This window comes from Oryzias melastigma, linkage group LG3, assembly GCF_002922805.2.
Source record: "Oryzias melastigma strain HK-1 linkage group LG3, ASM292280v2, whole genome shotgun sequence".
Classification (NCBI taxonomy): Eukaryota; Metazoa; Chordata; class Actinopteri; order Beloniformes; family Adrianichthyidae; genus Oryzias; species Oryzias melastigma.
Window position 1 is genome coordinate 22,378,206 of NC_050514.1, and position 16,809 is coordinate 22,395,014.

Here is a 16,809-nt window from a genome sequence, read left to right on the forward strand (position 1 = left end):
GTTTACCAAATACATTGTGCATTATGGCGCAAAACTTTAGGTCTGAGTTTCTTAATCCTTAATCCAGGATATCTGGTTAAAGCTAACGGGACTCACTGTACTCCTTAGAGCTGATAAGCTGGATTTGGTTGGATGTGTCGCATCTCATGAATTTACTGATGTCATTGATAGGATCCTAATTAAAAATGTGAAACCTTAGGGGGCACTGGAATATTTGAAGTGTATTTTTCTTAATTTAGCAACACTCCAAAAAATGGGCAACTGGGCGGGATAGAGTAAAGGAGGAGCTTTGTTGAATCTACTCAAGGGTCATTCACAAAATACGTAAAAACATCACAAACAGCTAATTCATAAAATACATTCACTTTATAGCTGTTGTGAAACGATAGTGATGCAGTTAAAATTTGTTTTTTAAGGAGTATTTGACACTAGCCTATACATCAATTCATTGTTGGTGTGCAGTTGGACTTTTTATATGTAATTCAGTGATAAGTAAACTCCTGTTACATTTTAGCTATTAATCAATATTTATCACATACTAACAAGATGCAAAAGCAGGAAACTTGAATTGAAACTTGAACTAAAACTTCTAAAAGTGTTAACATCATCAAAAATGATTTGCATGACAAGCTGATTAATAATAAAATGTTTGTGGATATGGTCATCAACAATCAACTCCCTTTTAATTACACAAAAAGTGCAAACCTATCAACATAACCATGCACTAACACACACCCGCAAACACACAGAAAACACCAATAATTAAAACACCCGTGATTAATTTATTGAGCTGAAAGTGCATCTTTTCTTATTGAGGCACATCGGTGATTTTTATCAAGATGAGGTTTGTGTGTTGTATTGCTGTGTGTGTGTGTAAGACGTGTGAAACAATTGTCTGCACTTTAGGAACATCTTTTTCCCAGTGTTTTGCATTTGAATTTAATTAACAGTGCTGGCTTGTTATTTCATTTAAAAGCTTGTTTTCTGTCTGTATGATTACATTCCCATATGTGTGTGTGTGTGTGTGAGACTGTGCACGTGTGTCCCTATCTGCATGTTTGTGTGTATGCAGACCTCTCCCCCTCTCCCCACCAGCCTGTCTGCGCCGTTCAGCCATCCAATGCCTCTTATCTGTCTGATTAATAGGCGGCCGGCTTCAGGACAAATTAATTAACAGATAACGCCATCTTTCCCTTCTTCCCTTCCTCTCCTCCTTCTCATGAAGCGATCGATACAACAGAAGAAAAGAAACATCAATGGGAATTTAGTGCTGATGATGGAGAGAGAGAAGTATTGATGGAGAGCGAGAGAGTATGAGAGAGAGTGGGACAGAAGAAAGACGAAAGTAAAAGAGGTGTTGGGAGGAGAGGCGGAGGTGGGAGGGCTGGAGACCTTTCTTTCATACCTGTGATTTCAGTTCACAAAAGAAAGGTTCCTTATTTGGCTCTAATTACATTTCCTTTCTGCCCGGTTGTTGATAAGGCATCTCACTGAGAGAGGAGGAAGGTTTGTGAAGACGCTGTAACTCTCCATTTGCAGCTGCCGGCTGCACAGCTGCGTCAGCTCAGACTCAGTAACAAATTTCAGAAAACAAGAACTTTGATGTCCAACTCCGATCATGCTTTGTAAAATTGTTCCCATTGGTCTTTTAATTATGATTATGCTGTTTTAAGGGAAAAGAAAAATGGTTGTTTTCTAGGACATCGTTGCTGCAGAGTGGCAGGAGTTCATCAGAAATTTGCCACTCAGTTGTAGGTGGAACTGTTGGTTCAGTGCAAGTCTACCCTCACTTACCATCATCCCTTTGTTAACACTCTATCCCTCTAGCTTATAGCCCCTAACAACTACAACATAACAGTACTGGTGCAACAAAAATGGCGACCAATACTGGAGATCTATACAGGTTTAAACCAGAGGCCACCTTAGTCCAAGAAAAATAAGTGGAATTTGAATTTTATGTTTGCAGGTGGATGGATCAGAATGGAGCAAAGAGAAAAATGCCACAAGACATTAAAAAAAATCAAAAACGATTTACATTGGAGTAGGTCCTTAAGACAAATTTTGAACAGTTGTTTGCATATTCAGGTGTGTATCACTTATAGTTTGTTTAGCAGATTGCTTCACTGTCCACCATTAAAAAGTGAGCGCATGTGTGTTGGAATGATCTTGTGAATGTGCTGCGCACCGTTTGACAGAAAGAGGCTACCGTGCAGTCATGCAGACTTAACCTCTGTTGCTTGCTCTTGTGCTGTCTTTCTTTTTCCTTCTCCCTTTTCTCCATCAGATACAAACATAAAAACCCCCAAACACACACGCACAAACAAACACACGTCGATTCCCCAGCCACCCTGCGGCCTGTTTGTCTGCCAAATGAGTCCTGACTGCACGTTTACACTCGAGACCGCACAACAGTCTGGCACAGACACACGCGCACACCTACTGGATAGCCCTCTCTCACGCTCCAGTTGCTACACAGATGCACATGAACACACATAACCAGGAGTCCTATATTTGGTTTTGTGTGGTTACAGGGCAAATGGAAACCAGTGAGAAGTATCTGTGATGTTCATGAGAACCTGTGTACTTGTGTGCTAGAGTTGCTCCTGTGCAAAAGTTGCTTTGGAGAATTAAAGTTGGATTTAAAAAGTCTATTACAACAGTTGGGGAAAAAAAAGCGTTTTGATGGTTCCAGTTCATAGTTTTTGAGAACTCTTCAGGTGATTGTCCAACTTCTTAAACTTTTTTCTAATGTAGATAAAATAGAAACGAATCGGTAGAAACCTTTTAAACATTTGTAACAAGTCTCTGGAAGTGTCCATTCAGAACACAAAACTACACAAGAGAAAAAAATCAACTTTTTGTTAAACATTTGCACATTGGAAGACTAAACTTCAATCTCCAGAGTAAAGGTTTTTATCTGCACAAAATAAGAGATGTTCAATCCGGAAAACAAAGGAGATCTCCTTTCATCTCAGCGAATCCACAAAGTCAAAAGAATCAGCACTCGATTAACATGATGTAGAGATTTTTTTTTACTTCTTGACTTTAAAGAGGAAATAGGCTATAATCATTGTTGTTTGACTTACTAGTGACTTGCTGCTTTTCAGAAAAGATGATGGGATTGTTTGTGTTCAGCCTGAGCGCGTATTGTTTTCTGCAGGGGACAGATTTAAGTCCACTGGCCCACTGAGATGTAGATTGCATGAGGACACATGAAGCTTCCCACCGTTACAATCCTGTTGCTGCCTTGCGTGTGTTTGTTTTGTATGCACAAAGTGTGACTGTGTACAGCTTAGGTCCTTTCGCTCAGTCCTGTTCTGCATGTGTTTGTATTCAAACGCATGCATGTTGCTAAATGCTGCGCAGTGCAAGTGTTCCCATGTGGTGCTTTATGCACGTGTGCTTGTGCAGGAGCGTGGGCATTCATCTCAAGCTGTTCTGTACCATAAGGAAAGTCACCAGCCAAAATGAACACAGACCCCTGTGCTGGCGTTGGCCAGGCTGTTGTAACACACACACAGACAAGATAGGTGCACACAAAGAGCAAATGCTGGCAAACATTGGCCTTCACACACACATATCCATCAGATGACCCAATTACACAGAGATGCGCAACGAGATGGAAACAAATCAACCCAGAGAACCAGTTAATTTAAAGGGAGCTTAAAGACACACACACACAGCACTGATTTACACACTAATGCATGTACACCTACACCTTAAAAAGTGCGTTTTGGGGTGTTGATGCTATAGAAAAGCACAAATTGTTCAAAGTTATATAAAGTTTGTAAATATTTTTAATTTATGAATTTTTACCTAGTGAGATTGGACGAGGGTCTCTTGGAGTGCTACTGTTTCAGATTCCTGAACGCTTACCTCTGATGAACAGCACCTCTACCATGAATAAACATCCCGGTGGAGATTTTTTAAACTGGTAGACCAACATGTGCTCTCAAAACTGAATTATTTTATCCAAAGATGATTTCATACTCTCAAGATTTACAGATCCTATCTTTTAACGAGCACATGAAAGAAAATTAAGAAAAAAAAGTGTTTTTACAAAATCAACACTTAGTTGACACCCAATTTGCTGCCTTTGGTGTGTATTGTGGGACGGTGCTTTAATGCTATCCAAGATTGATGTGTAAAATATCTTTTATTCTCCCGTCCCATCCCCCTTCTTGCCCTCTCGTTCCACCTCACTCCCCCTTTTCTCTGTGCGGCCTGGGGGAGAGCTGAGCAGTCATAGGGTTGCGGTAGCCTCTAATCAGTGTGAACAGCCAGCTAATTACAAAACCCTCAGCCCTGGCTCACTGTTAATTGCATACATTAGACACCATCAGCAGCACTGCAAGATTAACACTTAAAATCTTCCCATTGCTGTTGCCTAGATGAGTACTTTGTGTGTGCCTGTGTGTGCGCGTGCGTTCGATGTGGTTGCGGGTGCTAATATTTAACACTTAATTAGACCCAAAATGGAATCGCAGCAATAAAGAGCTGGTTGTGGAGCACTATACTGATGCCGTGGCAGGGTTGCTTGGGTGGGGGCAGCTGGTCGTTGAGGGCAACCCCAAGTCTCGGTGGAGATGACAGATGGAGTGACATTAAGAGCATTGCAGTAGAGCTATTTCAAATAATAAAATATCAATATTTACATTTTAATTACCCACTTCTGGTTCCACCAGGGCAGTGTCAGGAGGTGTGGAGGTTTGTGTGTGAGTGTAAGGGAATGATCACGCCGCTGCTTTCTTCTCGATTGCATAAAGAGCAACTCAAATGATAACCTTCAGAACGTCTCAGTGAAAATAATTACACTTATGTAAAAGCCTGCATTATATTTTTGGGAATTATTCGTCTTGTGCTCTTTTCCTGAGTTTTTCTCACTCGCAGCCCATCTGTCTTCCTCTCATCCTCCACCTTTGCAACCTGCCCTTCTCTCCATCAATATAATGCTGATCCAAGCAGTAGTGACCATTCTGGGTGTGCTCGCATGTGTGTGTTCGCAAATCTGTCAGGGGAATTAACTGTGTGTACACAGAGCTGAGCAGCTTCCACACCAACTGTCCCCTGTCCATCCCGCTCTGACACAGACACATGCAATGCTGCTGACCAACATGCATGGTTAGGGAAAAACTGTTATCTTTTGATTGGGATGTATTGATTTTCATGACCGGTGTCTATATCGGAATGATTTTTAGGTTGAACGCTTTTACCTGCGACTGGCAGTTCAGTCCCTGAGCGTTCATTACACACCATCAATACACAATTCTGGTAACTTCTCACTAAAAGAAGAGACGGGCATTTCCAGGTAACGATGTCTCACATAGAGGCTGAATAAAACTGATCGGATTTTACAGTCTGTAATAAAAGCAAGCAGGTCAGACAGTGAACGTTGGATATCTAAGGACAGCAAACTGTAGGAAACACTCCTCTGAGCGAGTTGCAAAAGAGAAATTATTTCATTTTCATCATCTAAACTTTAAAAGTTGTAAAATATATATTTCAGATGAAGATCTGCAAGATTTGCACTACCAGTGTGCAAACAGAATCCTCCTAGTTATTGCTTTAAAACAAAACCCAGTGCTCACTGTCCATGCCTGCTGTCTGTATATGAGATTATGAGAGCGTGTTGATTTTATCTGTCTAATCCCCCGTAGCTTCCATAGAGAGAGGACTACAGAAACTCCACAGGGATTAATTTACCAGTCACAGATTAGAGATATGGTCTCCAATATCACCATCGAGGACAGGCAGCAAAGGAAGGGCTCAACTGTTGGAGCAAAGCGATGAATGAACAAATAGAAAGAGAGATATGGAAACAGATGGGAAGAAAGACCAAGATGAAAACAAATGCACAGCGAGCCCTCGCTCCTGCAGCACCATGTCTTTATATCTTTAGCTTCAAGACATGAACATAAGACATCATTCTACCTCCTCATCTGGGCCTGAAAAAGCCCAGGCTGAAAATCTTAATTAATTGTCCAATAGTGCTTCGGGGTCATTATGCATTGCAATAAAGAAGCGTGTAATTATGAGATTTAACAGCCATTACCAAGGCCAGGAACTCATATGTCATCATCAGGAACTAACCCAATGGTTTGGTTCGGCTATGTGTGTGGCTTGATGGACAGCGCTCCCCCCACATGCAACCAAATATGGTGTGTATGTGTATACTACGATGAGTAGTTAAGGTTTAAACATATGGGATTTTTTTTTATGCAAGTAAACAATAGACTAATAGATGAACACAGGCCTGCAGAGTCATGGAAATGACCACTTAAGTGGAAATCGCACAGTTGTGAAAAAAAAAAGCCCATCAGTTTGACCCTGGCAATAAAGGGAGTCATGAAACACCCCATCAAGATTAAACAGAAACAAAAATACAAATATTATTAGCACTGTGTGCGCATTTTTGTGTGTATCTGGGAGTAGCATTCAAAAAATAGCAAACTCCTGGAAGACCGGCAGTGTGCAAATGTAAAAAAAAAATATCAATCTGCACTGAATCATGCAGAATAAAGTATTATAAGATTAGCTATGAATAGAAAATAATAGATTTTCAATTATTTTAAAGAGTTTGAGGTGTGACTGTAAACAGCATGACTTTGATTTCAGGAGTACTGCATCCTAAAGGGTGAAATTACATATATAGTTTAAGGTTTTTGGAAATAATAAAGTCAGAGCACTTATTTTAACCTTTGTGCTATCCTAGGGATGTTTACATTAAAAAGGGGGTCATCTGGACCCCACAAGACAGCACGCAGAGCTTTTTTTTTCAAGAGTTTTTATCTTTACTGCTGTCCGTGGCAGACATAAAATCCTGTCCATCTTTGTCGTGGGAAGGATGAAACATTGATATAAGGGTGGGGTCATCTAGACCCCATAAAAGAGCACGAGGGTTAAATAAATGTATACCAAATGTGAGAACTATGATCTTAAATTATTGATAAAATTATGACTTATCAGATAATGACATGGTCTTTCCTATGTGATAAAAAGTAAACTTATGCAGAACAAAAGAGTCTCATTTTAGAAGTTCAGTTTTTTTCATATTTTCTGTCCAACACAAAACATATTGCTTTCACTTTTTCTAATGGAAACAGCTTAAAATTGCTAGTTTTACAAATTGTGTATAAGGAATGATTTCATACAGCTCTTCCATTATAATACTCTCAAACCAAAAGAAACGGAATGAATAGAAAAAAAGAATTAAGGGGTTGACATTTCATTTAAAAAAAAATGAGCGGCTGCACATCATTGAAGGATTATGGGTAAATTGTTGGCCGCTTGCAGGTGTTTTCTGTTGTGCGCCGATGTGTTGTGTGTTGGCTATAAGTCGTTCCCCGCTGGTGACAGGCCAACTCCAATCCTATTTCCCCACCTGCTTATTCCCGGCTGGAAAAGATGAATCTTCTAGTCTGTTATTTAAGAACGATTGATGAAGAAAGAGGACAGAGGAGCCGGTTGGGAGGGCAGAAGAAACACTGGAAGGAAAGACGCAAAAAGAAAAAAAAAAAAAAAAGCTAAAATAAAAGTAGATAGATAAACAAAAGGACAGAGGCAGGGGAAGAATGACAATCTGAAGGCTGTCTGTGAACTTTGCGTGAACCGGCAGAAATAATGTGAAGCCATTACAAGTCTATCCCTCCTTCCATGAGATTTGCTGTATGCATAGGTGTGTGATGTGTGTGCGCGGCGGCGGATGAATCCCTGTATGTGCTTTTGGCATGTGTATTTGTGTGTGCGCACTCCAACAGATAGAATAGGATGATGATGATTTGAAATGGAGTTTGGCCTCTGCGTAATTATGATCATCTATCTTTATGCCCCGCCAGCATATCATATCATATCATCTCTCTCTAAGACAACCACACACACACTCCATCACATATACACATCCACAAAAGCAAATTGAAAGTAGTAAAATCTGACTGTTTACTAGTAATGACTTTGATGTTGATGGGCTTAGATGGTGTGCTGATTTATTTGTTAGAGCTGCGCTCATTCTACAGACTTCAAACCTGTGCACACATGTGCACATTCACTGTGTATTGCTGTTTTTTTTTTACATTTTCAGTTTATTTTTTAATTGTCAATCTGTACATTTGTGAACAGGTTTACTCAGGTGGAGCTAACATGTTGCAGTTTTTCCCCCTACTGTGTGCATTATTACATCTGATGCCGACTGGTTGATCATTTTCCATCTGCAGACTGTGCCCCAAAAGCCAGCCGACAAATAAATTCAGGAATTTAATTAAAGTGAAAAGAAAACCATAAAATATTTGCCGAGTGTAAATGTCACAACTTCAATGTTTGTAGATTTTTTTGTCACGTTGACGCCGGAAAAAGCAAAATTATTGACAAAAAGCTTTTAACACAATATCTTTTACAAGTAATGTTTGTGTTATATTCTGTAAATTGAGTTTTTGATAGATTGCGTCATCCTTTAAAGCAGCTGTTGAAGCTGTTAGAATGTCTGGAAAAGCTGTTTACTAATAATACATTATATTTTATAATGCATCCTGCTTTGACATGATCTGTTGCATCATGTATATTAATATATTTAATAACAATTGATTAGATTTTACAAAGTATTTACTATAAAGAGTAAAAATTGTGAAGAACAAAACAGAGAAAAGTTCCCCATCTCCCTCTTCTAATATTGTTGCGATACTTTTACCTCCCCCAGGCTTAATCCAATAATGAAAACCCAACTTAATCCAAACATTAAGCTCAGATATCAAATATTCTTTTTCTAATTTGATTTAATCAATATTTGTTTTGGTGTGCAAACAGGGATGTGTTTGTTTGTGTGAGCTTCAAGAGGGAATTGTGGTGTTGGTGCAGAGGAAAATAAGATATCTGTTTTGCATTAATGTGGACAGTGAAACAGACAAACACACTAGCACATAGGCAAACACGCACGAGGCCCTGGCTTCTAAATGTATTATCTACTTTAGGAATGAGCCGAAATGGAAATCAAACACGGCAAACGGAGCTGAGAGAAGATCAACAGAGACCAGAGATACAGGCTTGGAATTTCTCTCTTGTGAGATAAAATGCATTAAAAAAACATAATTTACAATAAAATGAGCAGGGGCCATTAACAAAATCTGATTTCTGATTCTAAATCCAAAGCACGTTCTAACAAAGTCATTCTAATTAGCGGTTATCACAAAACAGAAAAGGCAAAGATTACATTATTGCAAAAGAAGAGTACATTGTTTTATTTAGGAAACAGACCATTTCCGTTCACATAATGAATTTTTACTTTTTATTATATTATTAGTTTGAATGTAGATGGTGAAAACTATACAAGACCAGTGCAAACGTCTGTGTGCGTATGCGTGGTGATTGTCATGTGAATGCAATCAATTTTCATGTCTTTTGTTTATATTTTAAGGAAGCACTCAGCATGCAGAGGCTGTCAAGGTGAACTTGCCTTGTCGACAGAATGAGAGCAAATTTCCCTGCATGTGTGTGTGTGACGGAGCATTCACGACCGAGGAAAACCTTTGAGAGGAAGACCCATTAACGGAGGAAAAAAGCTACAATGATGAAAACAGAGGGATGGAGGAAATTAGGACATCGGTACCAAATGAAATTGTAATTTAAGATTTCTTTTTTTTATATAGATGTCACAATTTTTACAACATAGAGGGGGAAGTCAGGAGTGTTGTGTGTTTGTGTTGGTTGGGGCAGAGAGCGGGAAGAAGGCCTGAATTTACCCAAAAAGCTCTTTGCTGATTGATGACATCACCAGACTTAATCAGGAACCCTGTTTAGTGATATCATCACCAGTGGAGGCTTTTACATGCCGGCCTCACTGCACACACACAACAACACACGCAATGCTGTCCTGCACCAACTGGAGCTCATTGTGAAGTGTTATAATGTGTGTCAGTGTTAATTTAGAGGGCTGCACTTTCAAAGTCAAGTATGCGTGTGTGTGTGAATGTGTAGTTGTGTGTGTGGACGTTACCCTTGGCTGCTGAGACTCAACATTTGATTTGCTAAAAGGAGCAGGACACTTCTATTAATCAATATTTGCTGACTACTGTGTGCCTTTCTGGCTGATTGACTGACTGTGTAGTTACTTGACTTACTGGCTGGTTAACTAACAGCCCTACTGGCGGTGGGAATGGCTAACTGTGTGACTGCTTGACTAAATCTCTAACTGAAAACCATTTATAACATGTCCAGAAGGGAAGGAACGCTGAAGATCGACAGCTGAGAGCCAAGTCAAGACGGACTTTTTTTACTGGAGACCTCACTGTGTGACACATCATCGGGCCAGAGGCACTTTTTGTTTGGGATTTAACAGATGAGCAATTAAAAGCCCTGCTCTTAAAGTCTAAACCTGAATAATAACTCAATAAAAAGGATGACTGTGTCTGCAGAGATGCACAGATAACTGCAAAAAAAGAGAAACAAAAGAGGAGCATGAGAAAAGGGGAGCGTGGAGGGGGACGAGGGTTGAGAGATGAGGTTGACATGACAATGAAGAGGTTAAAGACACCACGGAGAGAGAGAAAGTGGTAGGTCACTTAAAAAAAACAGGAAACTATAAAGTATTTCAGTAAAAATAATTTGTGGTTAAACACTCCTCTTTGGGGCTTTTCTAGTTAAATTTAGGTGAATTATGTGAAATCTCCTTATTCTTTTTTCCTTTGAGGGATTGTTTGTGCCTGTTAAAGTTGCCTGTTAAAAATTTAATCAATTGAAATGTTTTTTTGTTGAGTTTTAACATGCTCTTGTGGCACTTTTCCTATAATATACATATATAAATAAAAAAGTATTTCTTTATTTAATTTTGGGGATCAGGAGCAGACAAAAATATGCTGTTAGCTTAAAGTTGTTGCATAAAAACTACAATTGACAAGCCACAAACACCCTGCTCCACTCCATTCTGATGCATCCATTTGTAGACAAATAGATCCATGTACGTCTTTGTTTTCCTCTGGCACCAGTACTGCTAGGTTGGTGTTGTGAGGAGCTATAAGCTAGCAGGAGCAGTGGCGGGCCGTCAGGGCCTGCAAGGCCTTCTCTGCTGGCCTAAAAATATGTGAATCACAGACTGATATTAATTATTATTTATTTCCGTGAATACGTATTCTATAATTTCAAATGCTCTGTCTTCGTCCTTTCATTGCTGTCTCCCTGGCTGCGCTGCTTCCAGACGTGTATTTTCCTATTTAAGCGTTAACCAATCACATTGCAGCACCATTTGTTGCTAGGGTCAAAGAAATCTGCCCGGAGGCCTTCACAATCAGTTCTGCGGGCCCTGTTGCATAAAATAATTGTCTACCAAACTGTTGCTTTAACCAATCAGATCTGGAGGAGACCACGTGCTAGGCCAGCTAGAAGGCCCACGGAAACGTCAGGATTTTCACGAGCTATGATTGGACAGCTCGCAGCTCGCTCTGGTTCTGCGTTATGTGCCGGATACAGGTGCCGAGGAGGGGCGTGTCAGGTTTGAAGATGTTACCAGTGGAAAGCGTCTGATCGTCTGATTTTTGGTGGAAAATGAATGTCTGGGTAAAGTTGTGGCACAGTTTTGTCTGGCACGGGTAAAGGAGTTCCGTGACTCCATTGAGCGGGAGTGAAGCTGAAATCTACGAGGCCCCTGAACGCACCGCGGGCGCGTGCAGCGCAATATCCTCGCGCAAATATTATTTTCCAGACACAGACCTTGATCGATCACAAAAACTGATGTTTGTCTCCCTCCTGGACCACAAAAGGCTTTTCCAGCTTATCACAGCCACGGAACACTTTCTATCTGTGAAACGCACGGATTCTGCACGACAGAGTGATTGAAATCTTCTTGAGGATAGAAAGGATGGATTTTGTGTTTAAAAAATCTGGATTTTTGGTGAGTAAAATTTTGCTATCTCCCTACATAATATTGAAATTTTATCAGGTTATTTTTTTATGCTTATGGTGTGTTTGTGGCAGCTGTACTTGCCGTAGAAGTTTTATTGCCATAAAATAGTTAATGAGGGTTAGATTGATTCAGATGGAGCACTACTGAAGGCCTAGGTGTGAAATGCACGGCCCGCCACTGAGCAGGAGAGAGTGTAAACAAAAGGATGATGGGGAATGAGAGCAGGCTTACTCTGCACAGAACTTAGAGAATTTTGTAATTAACTCCTGCCGCCCTGCAGGTTTTTTGATTTTGCCAAATTCATAATTAAAAGACCACTGATTTTTTTTTTTATTATTTTTTACAATAGATCAAAACGTTAAAAAATGATTTTTTTTTTTTTTAAAGTCTAGGTCTCACAAAATTTACAACTATGTTGGTAAAAAACAATAATTTAAGCTTTTATTGAACTTCAATCTGAGTTTTGAATTGAAATGAATGATTGTGACCCAATCATATTCCCGACCAGTTGTAAAGTTCAAGTACACCATAGAAGTGTGCAAAACATGAGGCGACGCTACATGCTCCTCTCACCTGACATCCCCTCACCATCCACAGTCTTTGTCCCATATCTCCACAGAGCGATTAAACGAATGGACTGACGACAACACCCCGTCACCCCCATCCCCCTTTTTTACAGCTCAATCATGCTGCGTTACGGCGGACACATAGACTGTCTATCTAGAGTGTCAAAACTGAAAGGGAAAGGGGGGCAGTGAAGGAGAGGTGGTGGTGGGGGGACAGAAGAAGCAAAAAGGAGATAGGGAAGCATATGAATAGTGAAGGGGGAGTGTGTCTGTATTGGGGGTTGGCCTAAGAGAAATCTCTATTTCGAATAGGAAAGAAAATAATAGGAAGGAGAGGGGAAAAAAAGGAAAAGAAAGAAAAGCCCTAATGGCAAGGGCCGAGGTTCTGTTAAAATATTAAAATAGACAGTGTTATAGGTTCGGGCTCTCACTCGATTCAGTCATTTATTCGTTCCCTGCTCTTTCGTCAAGTCAAGTGTTCGCCCGTCTGTCTTTCCCTTTTGTGTCCCCAAGTCCAGATAAGAGCTGCTAGTATGACTGCCCAGTAGTCATTTAGTTATTATGGCAGGAGAGAGAAAGAGGAGGAATAGAGAAAGAAAAGAGAGGATGAAAAGACTAATTCTACTGACAGATAAATGGTTCCTTTTTGAATGGCCTTTCTTTCTTTTTTTAATTCACTCTCTCATTCTCTTCTGTTCAAATATTTGCTGTTCTCCTCCTCTTCTTCTCACCTGACTGCTCTTCTTTCCTTCCACATACACTCCGTGATGACATGCAGCCTAATATGCATCTGCAGTTGTCACTATGAGAGCTATTAAAATGAGATCTTCTCTTCACTATTCCATGTTATTGGACGGGAAGGCCTTTTCATGCCCTCTGAATAATAACTTTTGACGGTTCCACATAAGCACAGTTTCCAGAGTGTGACGGCTTACAGTTCATATATGGAACAATTGAGCATTTGTGAAGGATTCTCCTACAGCTGGATCAGGTTTTTTTTATATTTTCATTCATGCTTGCTTACAATTTATTGACACCCGCTTGCTTGTGTTGTAGGATAACGCGACACATGCAGTTCTCGAAACCTCATTTTCCTCTCTTAATGACGTATCAGATCTTTGCCTAAGGCCATATCAGTATGGAGATGCATAAGTCTTGGAGTAAAAGAGCCTGTCACAGAGATAAATATGTGTGTGCGTGTCGTCAAAAATCTCTTTGGTTGGCCGGCTGTGTGTGCGGAGCATGACTAGCGGCACGCACACAGACACACAGACGTACCCAGCCTTGTAATCCAGGGGCCTGTCTCGCAGGCAGCCTCTCTAACACTGAGTGATGTTTAAATTAGTTTACAATTTAGGGTTCTCGCTATACGCAGACGGCTCTTAACTCAGTGTGTGTATGCAATGTGTTGCGTGTGGGGGTGTGTTTGTGCGTGTGAAAGCGTAACAAATTGTTGCCACTACGGCAGACATCTAATGACTTCAAATTAGCTGCCTGGTGCTCGCCTTGACACGTTGTTACCACTGTTAGCAGCCTTTGTGCGCTTGTATCGCACAAGTGTGTGTATGTGTGTGTGAGCCATATCATGAAACATAAATTGGCTTCACCTCCCCTCTCTGCCTCTGTCTTTTTTTTCCTTTTTTTCCTTTTTGTCTCTGAGTCGCTCCATCAATTTGATTAAAAAAATTACTGTACCATGGCAAGCAGAGGCTTGTGCACGCGTGTGCACTCAATGGGCATGTTTCGTGTGCGCACGCACAAGATGGCTTCAAACAGGTTAACAGGTCTATCTTCCTCTTGTTAAGGTGTTTGTGTGTCAGAAGCTGATAAAAAATGTTGAAGAGGCATATTTCTGACTGACACTCCTTTCCACTGTGCACGAACCGTCCATCACCTGTGCGTTTGTCTGTGCGTGTGGTGTAAGCATCAGGTCACTGTTCACTGCTATAAACAGTAGAGATTTCATAAGGTGTCCACATCGCACTCACACACACACAAACACTCAGTTGCACTTGGAAGATGAAGAGTTCTATCTTTCCCTCTCAGCAGTGGATTGCCTTCCTCGCTCATCTAATCACGCCATCTTCTCTCCTCTTCCAAGCAATTGTTGCACTTTGCTCTTGTTAAAGCAAAAGCTGCACAAAGAACACATACCTGCACACACACACTATAGTCAGTAGATAACCTAGTAAACTTTTGTCCAGTCACTTCTAAAGAGCTAAAGAAATAGCAGGGCGGATTTAAAACAAGTGAATTTAATGTAGGCGGTGTGACTGAATCCCTGTACATCTGTGTGTGTAAAAAACTAAACCACAGGTATTTTTGAGGAGGAGAAAAATGGCAAAGAACATAGAAAAGGGTAAAAATAGCACTAGATAAATGACAAAGAGGATTTGTGGAGTTTATTTTAATAAATAAATCAAGGTTTTATAAGATCACTCCATAACAGCATATCTAAGCTACTGTTTTACCTCAAACACTGCTTTTTTTGTTGCTAAAGTAATTTTATTTATTCATCTATTTTTAAGGTATTTTACCCTATTCAGGGTCATAGAGGTCTGTTGAGCTCTATAAATAGCTGAGACGAGGGCTGCACACTCAACAGATCAGTAATCTATGACAAAGCAACCCAAATGCACACATTTACTCACACTAACACCTCAAACTGATCTGGATTCATCTATAAAGCTGATATTCATGGTTTCGGACTTTGGGAGGAAGTATCTGAAACTTACTGAAGGTCCTCAAAAACGAGCAAACCTCCTGCAAGGCACAAACTGGGACTAAAACTAGAACTCTCTATTTAGTTCTAAGAGCAAAACTAGATTACAGCTTTTAGCTATTTTCCTTTTTTATTTCATTTGCATTATATTTTAATTTTGGCTTTAATATTCTGTCCAGGTGTTTTGAAATATATAAATAAAAATCTTCTCCAATGATCCAATTTTTGGGCTTTGCCGTTGTGTTAATCTCACGTGATCTTGTACATCTAGTTTAGTTCAGATCTACAGGGGAAATGGGGTTATTTAAGAGGATTAGATTTAGTTCTTCCCTTCACTGTGGAGAGAAACTGAACTGCACAGATGTAAAACTGTGTAAACTGGGCCTTTCATGCATCTATTTGAAGTTGCTTTTAGAAAAGCTGCAACTAATTTTAATTTTTTTCAGTTACACTTAAAAACAAATAATTTTTTCAACTTGAAGGAAAATATGTGTTTGACAATATTTGGGGTCAATGAATGCTTAGCTAAATTGTGTTCAAATGTGTCACATGTTCGCACGCTGAACGTGCTGCACACTTTGTGAGTTATGGAGAGAACGGCTGCTGGAGAAGTTAATAATTAAAAAATCATAATTAAATTGCATTGTCAGCTACATTGACAATAATTTAAGATTTATTTTGTCCTCGTTTGCTCATGAAAGTGATATAACGGTTGTAAGGGTAGAGTTGTTTTCATTTCCCCTACCTGGGATGTGCTTGGCCCACCCGATGTTGACCACCAGCTCTCTGTCCGCCAGGTCACACAGCGTAGTCAGGGCCTTGATGTCGCTGTCTGGTACTGTTGGGTCAGGCATGGCATAAATCTTCTCTGGCTCAGCCACCAGCAGGTGAGAGACGATTTTGTTATCTGCAAGGCAGCCAAAGGCAACTGACATGAACACCAGACAAGGAGAAAGACAAGAGACAGAGAGATGGTGAATATGTTGCCTCTTTGAGCTACAAGCTGCTCCACACAAGTCTGGTGCTAAACTGTGAGTGTTCATACACAGGCTACAATAACAACTCCTGCTGCTTACACACACATTTAATGTTATTTCTCACATAAGCAAGAAACAGCACAGCAAGAACAAGAAAGAAAAACAAAGAAAGTGGGAGAATGTAGAGCGAGTAATGTTCAATGTTCAAGTACTAACATTTCAATATCACAACAATTAAAAAAGCAAAACAAATGTACAAAAAAAACAGCATTACATTTTAGAAAATAAAACAAACTTACAGAAACCAAAATGTAAAAAACAAAAAAACATTTCAGACAACAAAAGTAGTTTCCAGAAAAGAAAATTACATTTTACAAAAACAAAACACAAGGTAGATACTATGGGATATCACCGATTGGATGGTGATATCAGTATTGCTTTAAGCCAAATAACTTTCAGTTGAAATGATGGACAAACATCATTGTCCAGTCAGCAATGTCCCGTAGTACCTACCTTTTCTGGTTTCCATTAAAAAAGAAGAAAACATTTCAGAAAAACAAATTAATTTACAGAAATACAAATGGCCATCATTTCAACAGAAAGTTATTTGACATGAATCGATACTGGATATCACCATCCAATCAGAGATGACCCAATAGT

At 39.9% G+C, this 16,809-nt stretch overlaps 1 protein-coding gene across 6 annotated transcripts in view; it reads right to left on the minus strand.

Moving 5' to 3' along the window:
• esrrga (estrogen-related receptor gamma a) overlaps positions 1 to 16,809 on the minus strand; it is a 72,913-nt gene that overhangs the window by 12,030 nt on the left and 44,074 nt on the right. For 4 of the 6 annotated variants that reach the window (XM_024295921.2, XM_024295916.2, XM_024295915.2 and 1 more), the window contains exon 6: positions 15,918 to 16,100. In XM_024295921.2, coding sequence (XP_024151689.1) covers positions 15,918 to 16,100 — 183 coding nt within the window. The remainder of the gene's footprint in view (positions 1 to 15,917; positions 16,101 to 16,809) is intronic. The other 2 variants (XM_024295918.2, XM_024295917.2) reach the window with 1 other exon arrangement.